Source organism: Ochlerotatus camptorhynchus, unplaced genomic scaffold (assembly GCF_037179485.1).
Source record: "Ochlerotatus camptorhynchus isolate MF236.1 unplaced genomic scaffold, CSIRO-AGI_Acam_v1.1 ptg000361l, whole genome shotgun sequence".
Taxonomy (NCBI): Eukaryota; Metazoa; Arthropoda; class Insecta; order Diptera; family Culicidae; genus Ochlerotatus; species Ochlerotatus camptorhynchus.
Window position 1 is genome coordinate 3,142,748 of NW_027040849.1, and position 27,804 is coordinate 3,170,551.

Sequence of the window (27,804 nt, forward strand, 5' to 3'; positions counted from 1 at the left end):
ACACCAATGTTGCCTGCTGAGCAGTTGATTGAGCATAATCATAAGACATCAGCGCATTGAACCATTGATAACTTTCGATCCTTGCATTTAATCAAAAAGTGGTCTTGAGCAAAGTTATAGCTGGGAAAATTTCCTACAAGTACAGTTGAAAGCTTTTGAAGCAGACCAATATGGTGAATTATTAGATTGACATGAACAAAAATCTTGGTTTTACCATAGTAATTCCCATATAAACTTCAAATGGCTTGTGCCATCTCAGTTTCTCACCAAATGGGTTCAAATTTTGAGAGGTTAGTCAGGATCCGATTTGGAATCGTTTAAGTATTGTGGAGCGAAAATTTCAAATTTTGCATCACTCTACTGGTCACTCTGCATATTAGATATGAAACACTTGTCTTTAATCCAATTATTTGTTTTTCCTTGAACTCATTTTGGGACCCAGCTCCGCTATAAAATTATACGGATAATACGCTTAACCAAAAACTAATGCGCGGGCCATGGGGGTGACCTGGGCGTAGTGGTTAGATTCCATACCTCTCACGCCAAAGTCACGAGTTCAAATCTCACCCCCGGACAAGTCACGAATGATCCAAGAGCGTTAAAGTGACTATAATATAAAAAAAATCGCGGGCCGATTCGGGAAATAGTAAACACAGCGATTTCACCAAAAAAATCTGTAAGTTAATTCAAGTTAATTTTACGACTGTAGCTCAGTTAACCCTCCGTTACTCGCGCCAACTTTTGTAACAGGAGTACTCGCGCGTTGTACTTTGTACAACAGTGTGAGTTTTCCAATGCCATTTTGCAGCCGAGCTACCAATCGATATGAAACCAACGGGTATTCATTGAAAAACTTGTCTTTAACTAAACAAGCGAAATTTTTATCACAGTGAACCCCCAAAAATGCGGATAATAGAGAAAATGTGAATGGAAACCGCGTAAACGGTGTCCGTACTACGTGGGATTTGACTTAATTGGTTACAACATGGAAAATCTCTAGATCCTGACCAGATAGAAAGTTACTGTCTTCGGCAAAGATGTTCTAGAGATCATAATCTTTTTGCTGGTGGAGAGTTTCACTACGTAGCGCTAGAATACATGTGAAATTATCACATGTGATATATCTCGAGATTATGACCATATAGAAAGTTACTGTCGTCGACAAAGTTGTTCAGAAGGTCAAGGCCTTTTCGTTGGTGGACAGTAGTTCAGAGTTTTCTCCCTTCGCGGCGCTAGTATACATGTAAAATTCTCGCATATATAAAATATCTCTTGATCCTTAAAAAGTTACTGTCTTCGGCAAAGTTTTTCAGGAAGTCGAGATCTTTTCGTTGGTGGAGTAGTTCAGAAAATTCTCACTACGTGGCGCTAGTATATACGTGCAATTTTCGCATATACAATAGCTCGAGATCCTGAGCAGATAGAAAGTTACTGTCTTGGGCAAACTTGTTCAGAGGGTCAAGTATTTTTGGCTGGTGGACAGTAGTTCAGAATTTTCTCACTACACGGCGCTGGTATACACGTGAAATTAACATATAAAATATCTCGAGATTCTGACCAAATAGAAAGTTACGGTCTTATGCAAAGCTGTTCAGGAGATCATAGCCTTTTTGCTATCTTCTAACTAGGTAGTGCTTGTATACATGTTAAGTTCTCGCATGTGATACATTACTAGATCCTGACCAGATAGAGAGTTAATGTCTTTGGCAAAGTTTTTCAGGAAGTCAAGATCTTTTCGTTGGTGGACAGTTGATCAGAATTTTCTCACTACTCGGTGCTAGTATACACATGCAATTCTCGCATATACAATAGCTCTAGATCATGAGCAGATAGAAAGTTACTGTTTTCGGCAAACTTGTTCAGGGGGTCGAGACTTTTTGGCTGGTGGACAGTAGCCTGTAATTTTCTCACCACATGGCGCTAGTATACGTGTACAATTCTCACGTAAGCTAAGCTCGAGATTCTGAACAGGTAGAAAATTACTGTCTTGGAAAAAGTTGTTCATGAGGTCAATGGCTATTGCTTGGTGCACAATAGTTCAGAATTTTCACATTACGTGGCGTTAGTATACACGCGAAATTCTTGCATGTAAAATATCTCGAGATTCTGATCAGATATATTTCGCATGTGGTTTGTTTCGAGATCCTGACCAGATAGAAAGTTACTGTTTTCGACAAAGTTGTTCAGGAGGTCAAAGCCTTTTTGGCTGGTAAACATTAGCTAAGAATTTTCTCACCACGTGGCGTTAGTATAGATGTACACTTCTCACATATGCTATATCTCGAGATCCTAATCAGAGAAAGTTACTGTCTACAACAAAGTTGTTCAGGAGGTCAAAGTCTTTTGGCTGGTGAACAGTAGTTCAGAATATTCTCACAAACTCTAGGCTTTAACCTCCTGAACATTTTTTTTCAAGGCAGTAACTTTCTATCTGATCAGGATCTCGAGATATAGGGGAAATGTATGTAATGTCGGCCTAAGTGTCCCTAATATGGACCCATACATAAATTCAGCATTCGACTAAATGTTCAATAGGAACCAAAAATTTCCATTGATACCGTCCCAATGACGCGTTCATCTAGATACAATTGATAAATAGCAGATTTTTAGCGATGGGCCCAATCTTAGATCCATAGGCCAACATTAGAGCCATTTCCCCTATCACAGGCGAGAATTTTTTGAACAGCTGTCCACGAGCAAACATTTTGTGATATCCTGAACAACTTAGCCGACGACAGTAATTTTCTATCTGGTCAAGAACGTGAGATATTTTATATGCGAGAATTTCACATGTATACTAGCACCATGAAGTGAGAAAATTCTGAACTACTGTCCACCAGCCAAAGGACCTTGAGCTCCTGAACAACTTTGTTGTAGACAGTAACTTTCTATCTGATCAGGATCTCGAGATATAGCATATGCGAGAAGTGTACATGTATTGAATATGCGAGAAAGGCACGTATATACTAGCACCGCATAGTGAGAAAATTCTGAACTATTGTCACCCAACAAAATGATCTTGACTTCCTGAAAAACTTTGCCGAATACATTTACTTTCTATCTGGTCAGGATTAAGAGATATTTTATATGAAAGAGTTTCACATCTATAGTAGTGCCGCAAAGTGAGAAAATTCTGAACTACTGTACACCTGCGAAAAAGCCTTGACCTCTTGAACAACTATGCCAGACAGTACCTTTCTATCTGGTTGGGAACTCGAGATATTTTATATGAAAATTTCACGTGTATACTAGCGTCGCGTAGTGAGCATTCTGAACTGTTGAGCATCAAGCAATAGGCTTTGATCTCCTGAAAAACTTTGTGAAAGACAGTAACTTTCTATCTGGTCAGGATCTCGAGATATTCCATGTTGTAATCAATTAAGTCAAATCTCACGTAGTATGGTCACAGTTTTCGCGGTTTCCTTTTTACTTTTCCCTATTATCCGCATTTTTTAGGTGTTTACTGTAATCAAAGTTTAGCTTGTTTAGATCAAAACAAGTTTTTTGAGGAATACTCGTTGGTTTCAGATCGATTGGTAACTCAGCAACAAAATGGCAATGGCAACCTCAGCGCGAGTAACGGAGGGTAAAAAGCAAAAAAAAGTTATACATAAAAAAATAGACGTCACATTTAGTTTGACATTTCGTTGTCTTAATTGGTGAGGGGCATACGAATGCAGTGAAAATATCATTAACGGGTTACGCCACCCTATAAATTTCAAAAATTCGATTGTTTTTTTCATAAAAATGTACTTTGAAGTGTTAAAAATAATAATTTTTAAATAAATAAATAAATTTATCTTCATACATGCACTTAATTTTACAAATAATCGGTACCTCGACGTTTAACCGTGTTTTTCTCGAAACAACATTTTAACAAACGGCTAACACTATAAAATTGTTAAATTTGAGTGAATTTGAGTGAAATTTTCTGGTTTCATTCATTAATGGACAGAAGTACGTATGAACTTTTTGATTAATAAAAAATGGCAATTTTGGTAAGCAATTTTAGACATTTGTTAGAAACAAACGTTCGTGAAAAAAGAGATTTTTTTTTCAAAAATAGCGTCCCATTTACCCAAAATTTAAATTTTTTCATTTTCCGTGCGTATTACTATAGATATTCTTATCGATATTACTGAAAAATCCATTTTGTTTTAGGTTGATATTTGCGGCGTTGGGATTATTAGCCGTAGAGCACTACACGCGAAGCAGAGGTAGAAAGACGCAGTGGTGCTGTCTTCGATTAATTATTTATAATGAAGAAAAAATACTGTAAGTACTCCCAGGCATGGAAAATCATTTGAATTCATTTCATGCATTCATTTACATTCATTTGCCATTAACTTTTTTATCAACAGAATTCCGCAAAATAATGTATAGAGCTTTTGTAGGTTATGTTATAAGCTACAACTTTTGCTAATATTTCAAATCTGTATCTCTTATGCATGGCGAACCAGAGCGAACAGAAGCCACTACTGTTTTTCAATGAATGTATTTTAAAACTTCACTGAAAAACAGTAACAAGTTCTGCCCGCTCTAATTCGTAATGCATAAGAGATACAGATTTGAGTTATGGGCAAAAGTTGTAGTTAATAACAAAACCTACTAAAGCTCTATACATCATTTTGCGGAATGCTGTTGATGAAAAAAGTTAGAGGCAAATGAATGTAAATGAATGCATGCAATGAATGAAAATGATTTTCCATGCCTGAGTACTCCTAAAGATGTATACTATTAGCCAACATAAGTCCAATTAGTTTATAACTTGTTTAAGCAACAACAAAAATTAATTAAGTTGGTTTATTTTTCTCTGTTCTAGGCTGGCGTAACCCCTTAAGAAACTTTACACTGTTTCAACTGAATACACGTGGAAATTTTTTTAAGGTCGATCAAACAAGCCATTGAAGATCACCTCAGTGTTTTTTGACGTTTGACAAGCCAGCCAAATTAGCGAGCGGAATTCACTAACTGGGCTGCACTTTTAACCCAGCTAGCAAACAAGTACAGTATTCGGAAGAAACATCGTTCTCTTCTTTTGATTCATTGCCATTCGTGCATTTACTGACAGGTGCTCCAATGCACTCAAAGGATTGATTTTTGTTAAACACAGCTGGAACGAACAGACACACCAATCTACTCAAAGGTTTAATTTTGTCAGACGCGACTAAGCGCAACAGACATTAAGAGACGCACATACTCATTTCGAGATTAAATTTTGCAACATCTAACACCGTCTAGCGGCTACAAAAATGGGTTTTTATCAACCTTCAGGATTTCAGTTGAACTCAGGAATGTTCCAACACCCAGTGGGAGCTGAATTTATGTTAGACCCAAAATCATCGAAATATCTTTTCAATCACCACTATAGGTACGTTTACCCTACACATTCTTCTCAGACGTAATTTCGTTAAAATCAACGGTTTTCGAGTTATCATTCTATCATGCTATCGGACAGGTTTGGGCTTAAGGGTCTACCCAGACAACCAGAAGTCGTATAACAATGTACAGACAGTATCGTAAATTGCTTCAGTTTAGATCAAAATCGCATATAAGAATAGCATACTTCACATTATGTTTAAGTTAAATCGTATAAAATGCATATTTCCGACTTATATGCGATGACGAATTTTTCTGTCGTACTGAATCACAAATTAAATCAGATTACATCGTAAGACTTTTCAAAATGAATTGTTAAATCAACTCGTTTAAAATTAAATTAAAATATGCACGTATATGGCCTCCACTTTTGTACGTATAAGCCATTTCTTTGCATTCTATATGCATTGTTTGTTTGTATATATGTGTGTATATCACTAAAACAACTTTGAATATACGTGCATTCTGGTTGTCTGGGTAAACATTTAATGAAATTAGGCCGACAGGTAGAGCATATGATTTAAAAAAAAACGGGGTTTTAAATTTTTCCGGAAAAAAATTTAGTTGAAGTTTTTGGATTTTCCAGAACATAACGTACTTTGAAAATTCATAACTCATACAGTGATTCCATAGAAAAAAGTTATAGTGACTCTCAGAACTTCGTAAAAATTGGTATAGTTCTTCCTTATCAAAAAATATTAAACATGTATTTTTTTATTCCGCCATTAGGGTGGTCTAAAAAATCTTTTTTTTTTCTAAAACACCTTTCTTCAAAAATTCATAACTTTTGAACCGCTGAACCGATTTTTACGGTTGACTCCTCAAATGAAAATTGAAAATACGTAACAAATGCATTCTCTTGATTTTTACTGCGAGGGTCTTCAACAACTTCTTGTTTCAATATTTTTAATTGAAAGATCATTTAGTTTTACATAACATATCAACAAATTAACGATATTGGAGGAGTCGTTTCGGAGATGCAATTTGAAATCCATTTATGCGAGTTAAAAAAATTTATTTTCCAAAACGACTCCTCCAACATCGCTAATTTTTTGTTATGTTATGTAAAATTAAATGATCTTTCAATTAAAAATGTTAAAATAGGAAGTTGTTGAAGACCCTCGCAAAGAAAATAAAGAAAAGTATTGACATTTGAGGGGTAAAAAAAACGGTCCAGTGGTTCAGCAGTTATGAATTTCTGAAGAAAGGCGTTTTAGAAAAAAAGAAAATAGATTTTTTAGACCACCCTAATGGCGGAATAAAAAATGTCTAATATTTTTTTGAAAAGGAAGAACTAAACCAATATTTACGAAGTTCTGAGACTCACTATCATTTTTTTTCTATGGAATTGCTGTATAATAGTAATTTTAACGGAATTAAAAGAAAATAACTCAACAAACTCAAAAAGCTCTTCATAAAGAGATTCCGTTAAGAGGTACGACAAAATTAAAAGATTAATCATATTAAATAGTAATATTTATATGGAAGAGATCTATATGAAAGATAATCTGAAAAATGTATTAAACGGCTCTATGGATCATTGTCCGTTTGACCAATACTAGAATTCATCAATTTTCTGATTTTAAATCAGATATTGAAAAATTTTATGGTTCCAAATCCCATGCTTTGTGGGATTTTATAATCTGGGACTTAGAGATTTCTAGTTTATATTTTTCTTTATTCGTCTCAAAGTTCAGTGGATATCATTGAAAGGCGTTCGTCTCAGGCAAAGACAATTAAAAACACTTTTTCAAGATCCTTGACTTTTCACAATCCATAAATTTAACGGGACTCCGAAGATTGCAAATTGGTTAAAATTATGTGGTGTACTGTGCTGGTGATTAATGATTGATAAACATGGTTTGCTCTATTTCTGATGAAATTTCAACTACAGCAACAGTAGGAAAATTTGCAATTCAAGAGAAATTTCCACCGGCTGCAGTGCAAATTGAACCATATTTTCATAGTACTCACAAGATGTTAGCATGATACCACCAAACATGTTGCGCAGCATTTAAAACGTAATGAGAAACCAGAAATTAATATTATTACGAGATTTTTCATCTTATAAACATGACCAGTTCTAGTTATTCAGAATTAAATTATGATCGATAGTTTGGCAATGCAAATGGTGTTGGAAAATATGAGAATAAAGATTCATAAGTATGGTAAGATAGTTAAATTAATTTTTTAAGGAGATTTCTTCTCCTGTTAAAAACATGAGTAGTTTTTATTGAGTTTTCATGTTCTACGAAGTTATACGCCTAACAAAACATGCAATGAAATTGGGAAGTTTTTAATATTGGGAAAATTAAAATTTAATTGAATAATTTATAGGATTTTACCATCTCAAGATCCACATGTGAAAAGGGCATATAAGCTTTTTGTAAACAAACCTTTGTAGACCCTTTTCTCGCCAACCAAGGGTCGCCCACGTAAACCAACAACATCATCGGGAAGGGGAAAGTTTCCCCTACCGGGTGATGTTGATGGTTTGCGTGAGTGGCATATAAGCAGCGAGAAAAGGGCATAAGAAGGATTGTTTACAAAAAGCTTGTATGCCCTTTTCACATGTTGTTCTTGATCTTTTCATCTCAAATAATTAAGAGATGAACTAGCCTCAGGCTAAAAATCTCTAAAATAAAGAAAAAAAAAAAAAAAAAAAAAAAATCTCAAATAATTGCAAATTTTTCATTCGCGAATTTCTTTCAAAATTAATCAAACGGCTTTCGACCAAACGACTTTCGGACAACCGGCGTTCAGTCAAATATCATTAGACTAAACGACGTTCCACCAAATGACATTCGGCCAAACGACGTTTAACTAAATGATCTATTCTGTCAAATGACCCGTAACCGTTCCGTTCAGATTGTATTTGGTTATGGAACTAGCTGCGAAAGTATTCTGCTGGCATGAAAAAATATCAATTATTTTCCATTTCAGCTCCCATCAGTAATCCTAAATTGACTCATAAAAGCAACTCATATTCATACTCACTTACCCACCAAGAATACTAAACCCGAGCATCATCGTGCACCATCTGCTTCCACATTGGTACGATAGTAAAAATATACCGTCAATTTTCCGACCGTTGCACATTTCAATTTTCCCATTTTTCATTCACCAACAGCTAAGGATATGAACTATAAAGCTAGAAACGGTCTACGTCAGGCAGGCTGAACTGGATGAAGGAAGTGAAAAGCCTGGCACCAGCAGCATCCAGGGAAACAATTTTCTCGCTTCGTCTTGGAACGTGAAACGAAGCAAAAAGATGCGTATGTTTACCTGCTGTTTGCTTTCCCTTACTAACTCACTAGCGGCAAGCGCAAGTCTTGTTTTATTGGAGTCTAGCGCAGCGTTTCTCAATCTATGGGTCGTGACCCACGGGTACACACTGAGGATAAAAACCCAAAAATGTCTCAAAATTCAACAGCTCCTATTCCCGCTGAAGAAACTTGTTTAAATATAGCCGTTCTTATAGGAGAAATGCTCAGAAATCGAATGGAATTCGTTTCATCGAGTGTAGTTCAATGCGAGATAAGGCTGAGATGATTTGTATTACAAAATCTCTTATAAAAATTTATAAAATGTTTAATTGGGATGATGAAATTAAACCTAGTTCGGTAATCTTTATTTGATAACATTGCCTCAATGAAAACATGATTTATTAAAAATAAAATGTTGAATATATGGAAATCCAGGAAAAATAGGCTAAAATGGCAGATTATACTGATGTGCGCAAGTTGAAACTATTTTTATTGCATCTCTAAGATTTTTTCCTATTGAAAACCAAATAAGGATTATTTTTATCATTACGGTTAAAAGTTTTAAAACTTATACAAAATTGGGCGTTTTATGCGAAAATCGTCTAAAACCTCAATGAATTTAAGAAATTAAATTCACACATACGGTGATTTTTTTTCATTTAATTCTACTACTATTGTATCACTTTTACTATTCAATTCACAATTCACTTTCACTATTCAGTTTCACCATTCACTGTCACTATTCACTTCCACTATCACATAAAAAAAAAAAAACTTTTACTTATACGTATTTTGTTTACAATTTGCAAACTTCTTCAGTGTCTAGTAGACTGATGCAAAGTTTGAAATTTTCACTCTGTGGTGTTCAAACGGTTTCAAATCGGGTCCTGATTAGCCTCCGAAAGTTTAAACTCATTTGATAAGATACTGACTTGGCACAAACCATTTGAAGTTTATATGGAAATTACTATGGGAAAACAAAACTTTTCGTTCATTGTCTTCTAGCCTTTTTACATATTGTACTGTTAACAAATTCTATTGCTATTCTTATGAGAAATTTTATCAGCTACAACTTTGCAGAAAATCATTTTTCAGCCAAACGTCAAATCAAATAGTTATTAATTGTTTAAGAGATTGATAATCTTATGGCAAGATTAAGCAACTGTATTGTGGGCAACACTGTATTCTGCAGTGTGACATAGTAGCCATGATTTGTGTCCACTATTCTACGCGCCATAAACACCAATGTTGCCTGTTGAACAGTTGATTGAGCATAATCATAAGACATCAGTGACTTGAATCATTATTAATTTTTGTTCCTTACATTTGATCGAAAAGTGGTCTTCAACAAAGTTGTAGCTATCATTTTCTAAAGTAGAGTGAACTGGTGAATTTTGTGATAGATATGAACCGAAATTATGGTTTCTCCATAGTAATTCCTATATAAACTTCAAATGGTTTGTGCCAAGTCAGTTTCTAACTAAATGAGTTCAAGTTATGGGAGGCTAATCAGGGCCCAATTTGGAACCGTTTGAGCAGTGTGGAGCGAAAATTTCAAATTTTGCATCAGTCTAGTGTCTAGTCATAGTTTTTTTTTAAGTGATAGTAAAAGTGAATGGTTAATAGTGAATAGTCAAAAGTGAAAGTGATACAATAGTAATATAAATTAATTGAAAAAAAAAACAACGTAATAAGGTATACAATTATTTACTAAAGCAATCATCAATCGATATAGATAAATTTACGTTTTTTCTGGCTTTTCCCAGGTGACCAATAATTTTTCCCAGATTCATATATGATACAGCTAAATATGGTAACAAGTGATTGACTTCAGCATATGATGCAATTCCGCAATTTAAATATCGAAATCCGGACCTTCCCTCTTCTATTAAGAAACAACGTAATTTACAGAATAACATTTGAATTCTCGCACTAATATTTTTTTAAAGATTACAAAAGAAAATTTTCAATATTGTGTGGAATAAGGACAGTATTTTACATTCTTGAACTTTGTGAGATGTTTGGCTTCAAAGATGGCCTATTTTAGAGGCATCAGATTTGAAGAAAAAAAAATCATGGCTCTTGATCAAGGACAAAATTTTAAGATTTTGACACTTCAAAGCATTGGCTAGAGAATTAAGATGAGAATGCCACATGGGTTGAGGAGAAATGCAGAGGAATTTATTGGAATTTGCCTACAAATTTCATATAGTTGTAAGGAGTATTTAAAGAAAATTTAAAAGGGAAATTACATGTGATTTCTTCAACGCAACTCTGAGCAACAGGAGATTCTGAAGAAATTAAAAAAATGTATATATTAAGAGAGAAGATCGCATTTTCAGAAGCATTTCAAGCAAATTCTGAAGTGAAATCCAAGGAAGATTCGGGATAATGCTTTTCTAAATTCTTAATGGCATACCAACAGATTTCAAGAAATATTACAAGCGAATTGTAAAGAATATAATGAAGGGAACTTGAAGCATATTCTTGTGAGAATTTTAATGAATACAAAGATCAGGGTGACCACTGGCAAACGGCGAAATTTGTTTAAAAAGCCACTAAGCTGAACGCTACTGAGCCAAATGGGACATCAGAGCGAATAGCACTAAGGAGCGTGGGATTGAACCCACGGTCTTCTGCTCTGTAAGCAAAATTGGTCACCACTAGGCCATCGAGCTACTTTTATCACAAAACAATTACGATCAAGTTTCCGTTCAACTTGTTGTTATCCCGGCGGTGACCTCAGCAATGACGACGCAACAACTGCTCTTGACAAGGAGAAGGATTTGATATGGATTTCCGATCAACACGTTTTTCCTAAAATTCAAATATTACTTCTTTTACGTACCCGGCCCTCCACCCGACTTTCTACGCTTTACATCGTATTATGAAAAAAAAAATCCGAGTTAACGTATAATTCTATAATGTTAAGGAGCTTGGGATTGAACCCACGATTTTCTACTCAGCAAGCAAAATCGGTCACCACAAGGCCACCGAGCTCCTTATTTCACTAAACAACTACGACCAAGTTCCCGTCCAACTTGCTGTTACTAGATTTCGATCCCGGCGGCGACCTCACAGACGACGACAACAACAGGCTAGTCGAACTCGATACGTGATTTGGTAAATATTGAATTAAGTTTAAAAAAATAACTGGAAAGGATCTCATCAGAATAATCAGTAATTAGCCGGCCTTTTAATGTTTCATAAGTTTAAAATCAATCGCTCTTCCATGTTCACCGCTTTAAAAAAATATATAAGTTAAATGACTACAATCTTGACATGAAGCTAAAATGATCACCTGTGGCTGAAAATATTTTAAATGTTAATTTTAAGTACGGTTAGCGACTTTGTAGTCAATATTCATTGTATATGAGAAAGTTAGAAGATACTGAGAGGTAAGCACATATCATCGGCGCAAGACGAGTGTTAGTGAAAATTTGCGACAAAATTTAAGGGCACCGATGGGATGCGAACCCACAATTCCCAAATGTCGATCAATTGATAGATCAATCAAAGATTTCAAAGAGAAAAATTACTTTGGGGGTTATTCCTAAGACCCTTTGTGTGATTTGCTTGACGGGTAGCCGATTTTTTAAAAAGCGTTGCCAGTGGTTTTATAACGCTGCTGTTGAAAAAAAAATGAGCCATCTGGTTTAAAATTTGGTGAGATCCATTCATTTAAAAAAAATAATTTATTCCAAAATACATTTATAAATGCAACAATATTCAAAAACTTAATACGACAGGGCATCGTTTGCTAGCTGTTATCGCGGGTATTGTGGTTTTTACAGGTGCCCGGTTCAAGCTTCAGTTGTCTTCGGTGGCTCTTCTTTTCCCTTCTATCACTGAATATATAGTGCGAATAAGGGCGTCTAAAAGATGTTTTGCTGTACCTGTTGTGAACATTAGTACATCCTTTTCCTTAAACTTTTTGAGGACGGCTTATCATGCCTCAAAAGATATCCTTTTTAAAGTACTGATCTTCACAACATAAAGGGCACCATTACGAAGCATAAATTTGATCAAATTATTCGCAGTTATATTTGTCCAACATTCCCAGCTGGATGAGGGATAGAGGATGACAAACACAAACACATTTCCAAAGATATTTGAAGTAGCGTGATGAAATTTTCAAGGACAGTCAAAGGAGATGTTCAAGTGAATTCCAAGAGATTCTGTGAAGGGAATATTGAGACAAATTTAAAAGGAATTTTTCTAAAAAGGTCCCATGCAATTGTGAAATAAATTCCATAGCTGACTGAAACACAAATAAAACAATAGGGGAAATGGCTCTAATGTTGGCCTTTGGATCGAAGATTGGGCCCACCGCTAAAAGTCTGCTTTTTATCAATTTTATCTAGATGAACGCGTCATTGGGACGGTACTAATGGATATTTTTGATCACTGTTGAAAATTTAGTTGATTGCTGAATTTATGTATGGGCCCAAATTAGGAACATTTAGGCCGACATTACATCCATTTTCCCCATTTTAAGTTTAATTTTTCCTTCAATTCCAAATCTAACAAAAAGATAGCACATTGTGTTTTAAACTTTAATTTTAACAAAATGTATTCTTATTTTGTTTTAATTATTTTGATTAAAATATATCAAGATTTGTAACAAAGCAACTGGAGTTGATATAATGATTTTATAATTAAGATATTCCTTTCTGGTTGGGAAGCGTTTTGAAAATCCAAGTTTGCGTATGTAGACCAGATTCAAAGGTTTTATTTGGCGTTATCTATTTTGAGTTTTTAAAGCTCATTTGACATTCCTGAATGGTCATTAAAAGTGAACAGATTTTTGGTCTCACTTAGCGCTAATAAGGTCCCGCTTTACCAGTTTCTGGAGATTTCGGGCACATATTGGCTATTGAGGCATTTTTTTAGCTATTTTTTAGACTTTTTCAGCCGTTTGATGTCGTTTTGGTCTTAATGTTTTTGTCTTCAATATTGGTAGGCCATGAATTCTTGAAATTTTTCAAAGATGGTCACATCCAACGAAAGTTTGAGAAGTGCTGGTCTAGAGTGTTCTTGCGTTCTAGAGACCTTTCACTAGATCAGCAGGTAAAGGCGCAACTGTAGTGGAAGTAAAGGCAGGAGGTAGTGGATTCGATTCCCGGTCGCCTTAAGGAATTTTTTAGGGTGGAAATTGTTTCGACTAACGTAGACTTAGAGTGTCATCACACTTGCTACGAATATGCACTTAATACGTTCTCGCTTAATACCTGTGGAAATGCTCCAAGAACACTATTGAGCCTAGATTCAGTTGGGACGTAATATCCATACTAGAACAAGACGAAGTTTATGCTTTCTCTTGAATACCGCAGGTTTGCGCTCATGAGATGAATTGTTTACCTACTTCCCGCTACGGCGCGGTACACACATATATGAGGTGAGAGATAGAAAGACAGAGAGCGCGGAAAAGCGGAACCAAGATGAAAGAGATGATGTGCTGGAAAACATGCATGACGATGTGGGAATGTTTAAGAATATTGTTTGAACAAGTTCTTTCGTATAACGTCTATGTGCTAATTTTCATACCTGTCATGGAGTACAGGTAGACTGTTTGCAGCGATGATGTTCTAATGCGTTCTAGTAGTATTTAGATGTTCATTTTTTTATGAGATTAACTCTCGGTTTCAACCAAGGGCTTAGAGGGAGTAAAATCTAGCGGATATGTAGGATCTTTCGTTTAAATAATTGATATTAAACTATTTCACTTGGTAAGTACGTAAATTGCAGTTGGTACAACCATAATCATCCATTAATTAATAGTCCCAATAGATACACATATATTTACTGCCGATCATGGCGAGTTCCCATAGCACACATCAACAAGCCGAGAAAAACATATTTTCCAAACTTCTACTGAACAACATTTGCTGACTTCATCCAGTATCATGAAAATATGGGTGATTTACTCTCATTTCCATTGAAAACCGCACTTTTGATCAAAACGCAAATTGGACCGCATGGAACGGCAGAATACTCGACACCAGAACCCCAGCATGCGGTTTCCGTGGTACACTTCGTTGTTGGTTAAGGTTTCGATTGGCTCTTTCCGAAAACCACAAAAACCGCACAAATCCTCGAACGACTTCGAGAATCGCCAACCAAAGCTCAACGTAATAATTATTGATTGCTCCCGTGCTGTTAGCTGGTTCAGCCCCCGAAATCGGATTAATCATTCTAAAAGCAGCAGTTGTCGCTTACACCGACTGTCTGTCAACCACAGAGCACCCACCTTATCGTCCATAATAAATCGAATTCGCGGAATCGGGCGGATGAAAAGTAATTAAGGTTGTCCACAAATTAAATCACACTGAAAACCGGTAGCATTCGCTATCGGGGACCAGGAAGCAAGGAGAATCTTGCACAGAGAAGAATTTGCGTCGTTTTCTTAAGACTGAATAAAACATGCCAATTTATTTGTTAGTTAATTAGTTAACTGAGAAACGAGAAGTCGTTTGTTGCGAACCATGCTTTTCGTCGCATTTATGATGATAGTTTACCTCATCGCGCTTTCCTGAGGGCTATTTACGTGTGTTATGTCCCGTTCCTACTGCAGCCAATATTACGTGATAGCCTGTTATGATGTATGATGTATGATATCAGGATACTCTATAACGTAATGCTGATGGGTCATTAGGCCGAATGGGTCATTAGGCCAAAATTTCAAAAGTGGTTTATTTTGCATTATACGGCATCTGACCAACTGTTGAATTAATTGTTACAATATAAAGGAAGACGGGGTAAGAACGCCCGGCGGGGTAAGAAGGACCGCTACACTGATCGTAGATTGTTGATTGTGCCTACAGATAAACAAACTAACCGAAAACGTTCAACTGTGAAAAATCCCGTTCTACTTGCTCCACTGCAGCATAACTGAAAGGTCGTTGAGAATAAGTTTGAAATGGGACTGTATCCTTTATTAGATGGTTTGTTGATTAATTTCAGGGATATCCGAAAAATCACGCACCATTCAGGGTAGCAGTTCAAAATAGAACACGAAGAATTTCAATGAGAAAACTATCAACGCCCACAGTCCCCTTCCCTTTCCATTTTCAATCTGACATCAATCAAAGCAAAATCAAGAATGATCACGCATGTGGCACTCGACGTGCGCCCCACAATACGACGTGCATTCAAATCTAATAAAAGAAAATTAATTTAGTCCCATCGTCCTCATCCTCCTCCTTCTCCTCCGTAGGACACACAATTCGATTCGGCTCGTTGCGGTCGGAAATTTTTCTAATTAAGAGCATCAATCGATCGAGACATGATGTCAAACGAACTGAACTGATATACAATTACTGTGATGGATTGCACTGTTGCTAGCTGTAGTTACACTACACAAGGGGGAGAGACCCAACCAAGGCAAGCAAGCTCGAAAGTGATGATCGTTGATTTACATGTGACAATCGATTAAATATTGTATAATTTTGAATTTTCTCACATAATCCACTAATCTCCACAAGGGTATCAAAATCCCACGATTCATTCTCCCATTCTCTTATAAATATCTCATCGAAGGCGATATCTTTTAGCCGTTATTATAAACACGCAATCCGATATATCGGTTGCCGGTGGAATACGGTGGGTGGGTGGAAATCCATCGCCTGTTTCCGCTCGCGATATGAAGGTGAGAACGAATTTGATATTTTGTTACTACAAGTGTAATTCCGATCACACCTACCTTCCTCGTGTGACATGATGCTCTCGTCGGGCGAGCTGGGTTCGGCCGCTGAGATCATGGTGGTTTTCCGGTTTTCCTGCAGTTTGGAGAAGAATTCGACGGCATAGTCGATCACGTCGCCCGGCTGCTCCAGCAAGTATGCTATCGAAAATTCCAGCAGCACGTCACGTAATCCGTCGGGAACCTGGATTCGATGCTTCTGTTGACTCGACATAGTAGTTTGTGCGTCACAATCTGCAATAATTGGAAAGATGTAAACAGAAAAGCGGTCAGCACGGGGTTAAAGAGATTGGTTTACGCTGCTGGTTGGGCAAATCTGTGCACACTGAATGTCATGGAAATCTTGCTGCAGAAACACGCACGCAGGCAGACGGGCAAACCCTACGGGGAACCCTTTTAATTGGCGTTAATTAAATTGGCAATCAGCTTGGCGAGATGACCACTACAGCAGCTGCTAGAGGAAGCTTAGTCCAGACGCTTGCTGTTTCGTTCAAACCAACTAATAGTCTGTAGCAAGATTGTTCATTCACAAAGTACTTTTAATTTAGCATTTCCCCCTCTTCAGCAATTAGTCTAAAGTGGCCATCGTTGTTCATCGTGTCTAGGTAACCATTTCAAACGAACTATCTCTCACTTAAAGCACTCCAAACACACCTCTGGAAATCGATCCTCTAAGTTACCATAATCAAATCTTCCATCAACGATGGTCACCCTACCAACCCATAACCAACAACGACGAGACGAGAGAGCGGAATTCCATCTAACTTGCGTTCGACCAGCTGGAATTAGTCCTATTATTTTATCTGCATCCTGAGATTTGCTTTAATTGAACTATTTTCTTCAACTCGGGATCAGGGTCCCGTTCATATAGTTATTGGATTGAAGCAAGTCTTTTTGAAACCGCTATGTGCAGTTCAATTTTGCTTCAAACCCGTATGATATTTAGACAAACAAAGCGTTCACTCGCTACACCCCTTGCTGGTAGTGGCTCATAAAAAAACATCAGCCTTCGACGGGTAAACATTAATTAATCAACGATTGGCAGTTTTATAGCGCACTGCAGCAGATCAGCCCTGGTTTTAGATAAATCTTGCGCTTTTCAGAGCATTTCATTTTGGAGCGCACCATGCTTCGGGCAATCGAAAATTCCCCAGACCAAATTTCTGTTTTGGCTTCCATAATAGTGAAAGTCGTTTCAAGGTAGCTGCTGTTGATGTCTGTTTTTTGTTTGTTTGGGGAAATTTTACCGCTTGTTAGCTTCTTCTTATTTTTAAGGTGTTTGAAATAAAAGAGAAATATTATTGAACTTGGATGCTAGTTAAAACTTGTTGTTAAAGGCCAGCTGTTGGAGTATTTAAATAGTAATAGTTTGTTGATACCAGAACATTCGGGAACATTCTTGTGAAACCGCATTGAATTTGGTATTAGCCAAGTGGGAAAATAACATGGAGTGTAAAGATACGATTGTTGCTGTTTTTTTGGATCTAAAACGCGCTTTTGAAACAATTGCTAGGTCCTTATTGTTAAGATCAATCAAGCGCTTTGGAATTACGAGTGCTGCATATAAATGGTTTGAAAGCTATTTGTCTGACAGGACTCAACGGACTGTTTTCAATGATTATGTTTCCAGTCCCGTGGGGAATAACCTTGGAGTTCCCCAGGGAAGTGTATTAGGGCCACTGTTATTTATATTATATATATTAAAGACTTGCGACGTGTTTTACGATTTCAGGGCTGGTAGCGATCAATGCTGTCAAAAATAGTGATTTTAGTGACTTTGTTGAAGAAATAAGTGACCAAATAGTGACCTACGGGAAGACATATAGTCGTTCTGATGGCATACCAAATAAATGTTTGATGTTTTAGACTTATTCAATTAGATTCTCATAAACACTTAAATATGTACGATAGGAACCTAACATTCAATAGAAAGTTCATGACTAAACCTCCAGTAGAACCAGAAAAAAAACATGAAAAACCAGGAATTCGGTTTTTATGTTTCCTGAAAATACCTGGAAGTATCAGGGAATCTTATCATTTCTCAGGAAATTTAATTTTTTTTTGCCGTTTTATTTAGCCTTCCGCTAACAACCCAATTTCATTACTTCATAATCACTTTGAGAGGTATGGATGTTAACCCCTACGCCGGGGTCGTCCCCGGAAATTAAATAATTTTCTTACCAAGAATGCATTTTAAAATAAAAACATTTAATATTCCTAGCTCACACATTGAACTTTATAGATCCAGAATGGATTAATCTTCAGTAACAAATACATACATTTATAAATTCTGAACTGAAAAATAATAATACTTCAAGAAATTTTCAAGAATCTGTAGTCAAATTCCTTGCACAAGCTCATGGAATTTTATTATAATTTCTAATTTCAAAGCACCTCATTCCACGGGAGTTCTGGGAAAAAATCTATGAGAAAAACAATCTGCTTTCATGGTACTTCTGTGGAATTTTAGACTTCATGTAAAGCCTAAGCTTAAGATAGTAAACTCCATGCGAATTTTCATGAGAAATCTCCGTTTAATTTCATCATTTCTTTTAACTTCTATAAACTATTTCGGACTTCTTAAAGTTTCCACAATTTTCCTAACGATGATGAATCTTCTCTATAATGTTAACAATTCACAGAATTTCTCGAAACTTTTTTAAAATTTATGTAATTTCCCTGCTCTGAGCATATCTTTCTCGAAGTTCTCGAAACTTCTTTGAAGTGTTGTACTACCATTAATTAAATTGGTTTAAGCTTGCGTGAATTTTTGGACTTATGTGAAAACCTCAATAATTTTCTTAACATCTCTAAAGTTCTCTGAAAATCTGGGAACTTCTTGAAATTTCCCGCTTATTTAGTGAAACTAATTGAACTGAAACTCCCCTGAAATTCCCTTTGTTTTTGGAGCTTTACTAAACTTATTTGAGATGCTCCCAAAATGTCCATAAAAGTTCCTGAAGTTCTCGGATCTTCCCTTAAGTTCCATAGACTTTTGTGAAGTTCTCGAAATGTTTCTGAAGATCTCTGTACTTCTGTGAAATTTTCGAAGTTATTCTGAAATTTCAGGAACTTCTTTAGACTTCCGCTCCGCAGCGAAATAATTAATATAGTTCTATGAATTTTACTGAAGTTCTCAAGATTTGTCTGAAGTTCAAATTATCTAAACAAATTCATAACTTCTTCAATAGTCTAGAATTTCCTGATGTATTTAAAACTGCCCAAAGTATTTCTCAATTTTCTTAAAATTCTCTAGACTGCCATGCCTTAGTATTTTTTTTATGAAAAAACCCACCATTTTACTGGAATTGATTTAATTGCCTTTAAGTTCTTCAATTTTCCTCAAGTTTTATAAAGTTTAATGTAAATCACCCATTTTTCCTGTAAGAAGTTTTCTATGCTTACCTTAATTTCTCTAAATTGATCAAATGTTCCGATAAATTTTCTGATTTATATTTGTAATTCCCTGAAGCTTCTAAAGTTTTCGGATCAATCATAGGATTCTCGGAATATCACATAACTCCAAGGAACTCCTTGTAAGTCACTGCCAACTTCCTTAAGTTAATGGTATTTTTCTGATGTTATCTAATCCTCACTGCATATAATGAAACAATCAAAAATATCTCAATTTCTTAGATGTTCTCTGGAATTTCTTGAAAATATCGGTGCTTGCTAAAAGTTCTCGCCTTTCTTTTTTATCAATGATACTTCGTTGATGTTCTCTAATCACCTTAGCTAAATTTTAGAGTTTTAAATTTCCATGATACAACACCCTTGAAATGCTGTCACATTTTCCGGATGTTCATATAATTTTTATTGCGTTCCAGAAACTTTCTCTGAGCAAACCGAATTTTCCGGAAATTCCGGCTTCTGCAATTTTCTCGAATTTTTTTAACTGCTCTTTAATTCTCTGATCTGTCTTCATGTTCTCGAAGCTTCCCTAAAACTCTCAACTCATATCTCAGCTCTGCTTTAAAATAAATGGAATTCTCGTAAACACCTTTAAACTTCCCTGAAATTCTCTGGATTGCTGTGATGTTCCTGAAATATTTCTGAGGTTTCATAAATTTTCAGAAGGTATCTAGGGGAAAAGTTGGCTTCGGCAATACCTTAACCTATTATCGTCAGGGGGGTAAACAACGTCCTTGAGAGCTCAGTTTTGGCATGTGGATACATTGTGTTTCAGAGCAACTATTGGTCAAATTTGAGTGCTCTAGGACTTTGTTTACCCCCTGACGATAAAAGGTTAAGGTATTGCCGAAGCCAACTTTTCCCCTATACTGAATCTCTCGGATCTTAAGGGTTCTCGATTTTATTTCAGCACTTCATGGAACTATTCTGAATTTGTCTAAGCTCACGCTTATAGATTTTTAAACCAATTCAATAGTCTGGGCTAAAGTTTCGGGGACTTCCCCCTAAGATCTCTGGAATTCCCTAAAGATCTCTGGATCTAGCTTTTCTAAGATCAATAGAACTTCATTAAAGTTTCCACATTTTTGATGGTACGAAACGTAAAGACATTAAAAATGTTGTGATCTTGGACTTACTATAATGAAGTAAGTGTTCAACTTCAACATTTAATGGATTTCAGCTAAAGCTGTTTCTTTAAAACTGTTTGTCATGTCTTAAAATCGTCCATTTCATAAATAGCATCATTATTATAAATCTGGAAATTATCCGCCAAAGTTATGGAAAAACCTGGAAAACTCAGGGAACTTTATTTAGCCAAATGAGTAGATACCATGTAGATAAAGAAGAACAATTAAACGTAAAAAAAAACTCAATACCAGGTCGTCAACTTCGAATTGTTCACAAATAGAACAAAATAATAGATAGACCTCTAATAAATTCACGTTTAAAAAAGTTGGAAATAGTGACTTATTACAAAAAAAAAAGTGACTTTAGTGACTTGGTCTTAAAAAAGAGACTTTTTAGTGACTTCCTTGAAAAAAGTGACCAAGTCACTAAAAAGTGACTCGCTATCAGCCCTGCGATTTTGCGACATTAAGCTTTTTGCAAATGATACTGTGTCGGCGACGCCGGCGTAGTGGTTAGCATCCATACCTCTCACGCCAAAGTCACGAGTTCAAATCTCACCCCCAGACAAGTCACGAATGACCCAAAAGCGTTAAAGTGACTATAACAAAAAAAATTGCAGGATTATTTTTAGGGCAGGCATCTACTTAGGTCTTCTTTAGAGCCAGGCAGTATTGTGACATTCATCTTACTTTGATTTATTATTTTTACCGTTTCTATACTTTTTTAGAAACAATTGCAAAACTTTGTGTTTTGGCAGACGAAGCATTTTAACCGAATTTGAAAGAATAAGAGTGAATGCGATTATGGGCAAATTTGGATACTAAATGATAGCTGAACGGGTGTTGATTATACCAAGCAGATCACTGCACATAGACTCGGAACTGACAACAGGTAGAACGAAACAGAAGAGAAATTGAAAGAGAATGAAATAGGTTATCATCTCGAGTGAATTCTACCCATTTGGGTTAATTTTACCTACTAAAACATAGTACTTGTCTCCATATCAATGCCATTACAATTATGTATAAAGCAAGGATTGATTCGCACTATCAAGCTTCGTATAGTTATAATTGAAAGTGACTCAGCTATTAGCCACGGCATATTCACCTGTTAATTTTTGCTCGATTATGCGATCAACGAATCACGACGCGATCGTCAATCCAAATGATTCGAAAAAAAAGCAAGAAAATAACGATAAATACGCAACATATTTACTTAACCCTTACTTGAGGAAAATTTTGATCAACTTGCAGGATATTTTTAGTTGCGTAGAAGTTTTAGTTTGAACGAAATGATTAGTTTTGACTGTTTTTAGTTTGGGCTAAATTATTGTAATCATTAAAGAAAGTATTGAAATCATTAAAACATGATCATTTTCCTGGTGGATTAATCAAATTATTGAAACTTTTTCCTGGATTTTCCTGATGAAAATAAAATCCCGAAATTCTGCCGCTTATCTAGATTTTACTGATTGACTTGCCACACTGGGCCCTTATAAACATTCAACCTGTTGTCCCTCTTTGGACCATCCGACTTTTTGTCCTTTCGACCTTTTGTCATTCGACGTTCTAATGTTCGACTGTTAAAAAATGGAACCAATGCATGTAACTTGGCTTGAATTTACGTAATAAGCCACAAAGATGAATAAGAAGAAACTGATGCAGAGTCACTGACCCTATATTTCTCACGAATCACTTCCAATACTTTAATTTTCATAGGAGAACCACTTGTTGAATTTTCCGCTAAATTTATTTTCAAAACTCAAACAAAAATATTATTTCCAGCTCCCCGCTGTAATTCAATCGTGAACAGTTCGGGCAGGTCATGGCTTATCAAAATTCAACCGCTAACGATACGTTGCTGACCACCATCTATGGCAGCGGTTCCCAAACTGTTTTGTCGATTGTAGTCCGCTACGATAAATTCCATATGTTGACCCCACCAATATTGAATACAAATGTTTTAAAACCTAAATGAATTTAAAAACTTCAAAATGACTTTAAACCTTAAACAAATATAATGATAACCTGTAACCAAAAAAAAGGTAAGAGGTTGTATCCAAGACACGACCGTAGATTTGACGTAGGATTACGAAAGGTAGTTTTGATGTCACAGCAAAAGTATAGCATACATTAAATTGATTTGTTAACTCGTTATCAGTGAAAAAATTCGATAGCTTGAAATTCGGAACTCAAATTGCGAGTTCTGTTTTTGAGGTGCTCTGTCGATGTCCATGTAGAACAAGCCAAGCCCTTACTCTTTAGTTGACTCTTTTAACAGTCATTTGTGGTCCTGAAAACGATCGATGGGTTGGAAGCATGGAAGCCAGTTTAGAACTATGCTGAGATGAAAACGGTACGGAAATAAAATATGTAGTAGGGAAAACACATCAATCACAGAATCTGAGCCTACCAGACGGTACCTACGTTTATGCTTCTGCCGCTGCTGCTGACGACCGACCGGACACCACTACACACGGTGATTGAATTAAGCACCGTTCAGGGGGACCGGATGGAATTCGATTTTGAAATCTGTGTTAGGGAAAGCGCTGTTTGCAGGCAATCGATGATAATTTTGTTCACTATTGCAACAGTTGGACTTTTTTTTTGTAATTTTCACTAGTGACCTATTGAAAATTAATAAAGTGTTCAATTTAGCAGATTCGTAGCAAAATTTCTAATCGGTTGGCTTGTTTAGAATTAAAATCCATCCGCTATTGACAGAGTTATATGTGGTCAAAACCTGACCACTTTTCGTGATGCGGTCAATTTTGGTTTTTTTAGGGAATTGTACCCCCAATATGTTGCTGAAAGACGTAATCCTACGTCAAAAAAGAACTGCATTGAAACGACTTAAAATCTCCAAAAAAAAAGCCCAACAATTCAAACAAGTATACTGATGTGATTTGATGTGAATGAAACCCACCATCAGTGCAAGGATTACTAATGTATGCAGATACTTTACCGGTTGTAAAATTCTGCCTGATGGTTTGTTGCAGCAGGGTGAATCAGCTTCATTGAAGACCTTTGGAAGACAAAACCACCAGATGGCCATCTGTAATCACGCGACAAGGGACTGGCAAATCCACGAATCCCTCGTCCAGTCAACAAATCCTTTGATGCCATTAGGCTCCCCCTCCACAACCCAATATATTATATAATGTTTTAAAATATATGATTTACAGTAATGTTCCACCACATGTTCAAAAATGTGCAGACATTTGGCGTTCAATGATGATTTCAAATACACGAAAAATGGGATGTGTGGAGAAAACTCCATTAAGAATTTGCAAAATTTAGGAGAATCGTGTAAATTTAGTTTATATAGATAAAATCAGATACGATCTCACCAAGTTAGTTAAAATGAATCCACAGGAAGCATCCGTGCTATTGTTGCATTGTAGTTCCAATCAAAGACGGTTCGCTTGATGGGGATCGACATAAACTAGTCCCGTCCTAAACAAATCCAAACAAGTATAATAGCTAAAGACGTACAAATTGCGCTAAAACGCCAAAGTAGTCCAAAAACGATTTTTTATCTAGTTGATTTATTTGTAAGGTTAAATCGTGTTAGCTTTACGGAGCCGATTATTCAATGTTCATTGTTTCAAACAAAATTCACTTAATTCTATGTCTAGTAGGAGTTGAGCCGAACACTCGCGGCTTACCGGAGGTTAGAGGTGTACATTGTCGATCGATGTACAGTTCCGGGAAGGAGCTTGTAGATGCGGTTTCGTTGTCTCATCAGAGCGTTGTCGCCAGTTTGAACGGTAGTGCGGTAAAATTAACCAACAAAAAGTCATTAAGTCAACGCTGAAATGACGTCCAAAATCCTACCAAAAAGTAGAAGGGTCTGTGCCTAGGGGCACGAACGGGAGCTTGACGTAGGACCGCTAGGACACGGAACAAATGTGAAGAAAATTTAGTTCTTTTAATTGATCGATCATCTATTATCTTAACTCTTTCCGTTTTTGATTTGTAGGCGTACCAAATTTGTAGTATTTTTTTTTTTTCAAAGAGAAAGTTGATGAAGAGAATCAATCAAAATCACTTCCAAGTTTGGTTACAAGATTACAACTCTGGAGAGCACTGTAATAAGCTTGTTGGCCCAGAAAAGGGACGTTTTGTTGCCAAAGTTGGTGATGATTTAACCTCCGAAACTGTACAGAGTTCGTCTGTCGCTTCAAAGCGTAGACGCCATCGATGGCCGTGGCGTGTTCAGTATAGGTGACAGCATCACGGATCACATTTTCCAAGAACACCTTCAGCACACCTCGTGTTTTCTCGTAGATCAGACCGGAGACACGTTTGACGTTTGACACCGCTACGGCGAGCCAAACGACTGCTTTTGCTGCTTCTGCTGTCTGCTCACCACGGCGTCCGAAGCGAAAATGAGTTGAGGCTAGACAGTAGCGCTTTTTTATATCTTTTCAGGTTAAAGCAGAATGATGTGCAACCAAGTGGTACTCGATTATGACGACACCGGTAAGCTACAAAAACTCCTCCCATCATGAGTAATTTGCTAGCAAGTAGCGACACTGGCTCCCTTCCTTTTGCGCAGTTTGCCAATGTAAACACCTGGAAAGTTAGCGGCGGTGATTGTGTAGTGATAAGCGTGGATACCTCTCACCCCAGCAGGCCTGGGTCCAATCTCGATCAAAGCTGATCAAGGTTGATCAAAATCATTTGTACCCCTGCTTCCAGTTTGGTTACATGAGCATTTTGTGTGGTCGTTGGAGGCGTTTGGTTCTGAATATGGACAAACAGGCAGATGAATTATATTTCTACTCTTTACTGTAATGAGCTTAATGGCCCTGAAAAGGGCCGTTTTGTTGCCAAAGTTGGTGATGATTTAACCTCCGAAACCAAACTGAGTGCGTCTCTGTCACTTCAAAACGTAGATGACATCCATGGCAGCTTACGCTTGGCGTGTTTAGTGTAGGTGATAGCATCATGGATCTCATTTTTCAGGAACACCTTCAGCACACCTCGTAGATCAGACCGGAGATACGTCAGACACCGCCACGGCGAGCCAGACGACGGATGGTGGTTATCTCGAAGAATTTGCGATGACGATTGGCACCTCCTTTGCCACGACCAGTCAATTGTTGCTTGTTGGGTTGTAGAAGAGTGAACTAGCCACCACCTTCCTACTGCTGCTATTGCTATCCACGCCGTCCGAAGCGAAAATGAGCTGATGCCAGACAGCAGCACTGCTTTATATCTTTTCAGGTTAAAGCAGAATGATGTGCAACCAAGTGGTACTCGACTATGAGGACTGGGTTTGGGAAGAACGTTTAACAGTGATAAAATTATCACTTTTTATGTGTACATTGGACTTTCAATAGCTTCTTGTTAGAAATCATCAGTTGCTAAAGATGCGTAGAAATATTTCTGATCGATAAGTGATAAAATTATTGACATCGGTCCAGGGGCAGCTGAGTTATTAATGTTCAAAATCTTTCATAATTTTGATTCATGTTCCATTTTCGGTTTTCACAAAGTGTACCCCCATATAGAAATGAAAGACGTAGAATCTTGAAAATGCTGAAATAACTTTTAAAATTGCAAAAAACCAAAATGACCACACAATCGTTAAGACTAGCCTATAATTTACAAAATGGTTTCACTGCAAAAACTAGCCTATAATTTCAAATGGTTGGCTTTGAAATTTCCGAAACATATTAAAACCATAAGTTGTTACTGTAGCTCAACTTGCATTATCATAATTTTGAACCCAGATAAATTTTACACGAAACATAATACCAAGATGTCTGTCGACCAGTGGGTCGCGACCTTTAGATTGTGAACCACCGAGCTATGGTGTTTAGCAGATAGAAATCATGTCCCAAAGTACAACAATAAACACATTTATGGTAATTCCAACGTCCTTCCACGAACCATTCACGGCCAGTGCCCAACCAGTCGAATTTCAACCCGGTTCCGGAACAACCCTTGTCAACAACAGTGACAAGCTTTTGCCAACTTTTGGATTGGTGGAACTCCCGGTTCTTTTCTAATTCAGTTTCGGCCCCCAAACTGGCTGAATGGTGACAATAATGAATAGAAGCGGCAAACAGGGCACTCCCCTTCTTGTCTGCGACATTGGAAATGCATAAAAGGAAATAAAAGGAAAAAGTTTTTTTTTCTCTTTATGATCTCAATGGAAAAAGTTTCCTTCTCACTTTTGCCGGGCGGCAGATGAACGGCAAACAGTGGTTACTCAGGCAGTTGGGTCGCCGGGAATTGTTGATTCTTTGATCATCATCGTTACGAGCTTCTTTTTTTCCAGTGATTTATTTTAAATATAAAGAACAGTTTATTTTAAATAACACGTCAAAGTCTATTCAAACATAATCATCGTAATTCTTCTTCGCTTAGTCGTTAAAAATAGTGCTTATAGCACAAAGTGCTTCACAAATCTTACAATTACCAAGCAAAGCACACACATCGGTACACGGTCCTCAAAGTAATCGTCGTCGTCGTGTCACCGTAGCTGCCAAGAAAGGAAAAAATAGAGTAGGTATACATACTTTTAAAAGCCGCAAAAAGAAGAAATCACATAAAAACCTGAACCACTTTAGCTATTACCGTTCAAGCGTTGCTCGTCTGGCGAGTGAGCCAGCAGCGAAAGGTGCTGTGTTTGTCACTTGAACGCTAACAAATTATGTGTATGTCGTGTACCCTCCTGACTGGGCTAGGAGCTGGGCGCGGGCTTTGACTGTTAGTGCAACTCTGTGAATGGTGATAATTTTAGAAAATAAATGCTCTAGCAATATCTATACTACATGACTATACATGAGGGTCATGGCGAAGTGGCGGCCGCGTAAGGTTTCCTCATCGAAGGTGGCGATAACGTTGAAAATGTTCCCTCACAAAAGATGCTGGACCGGTGAATGTGGATTTTCTTCAATATGTA

At 36.8% G+C, this 27,804-nt stretch overlaps 1 protein-coding gene across 3 annotated transcripts in view; it reads right to left on the minus strand.

Annotated features, from left to right (window-relative positions):
* Pka-R2 (cAMP-dependent protein kinase type II regulatory subunit) overlaps positions 1-27,804 on the minus strand; it is a 369,683-nt gene that overhangs the window by 167,441 nt on the left and 174,438 nt on the right. For all 3 annotated transcript variants that reach the window (XM_065231879.1, XM_065231878.1, XM_065231877.1), the window contains one exon: positions 16,348-16,581. In XM_065231879.1, coding sequence (XP_065087951.1) covers positions 16,348-16,561 — 214 coding nt within the window. In that variant the 5' untranslated portion in view covers positions 16,562-16,581. The remainder of the gene's footprint in view (positions 1-16,347; positions 16,582-27,804) is intronic.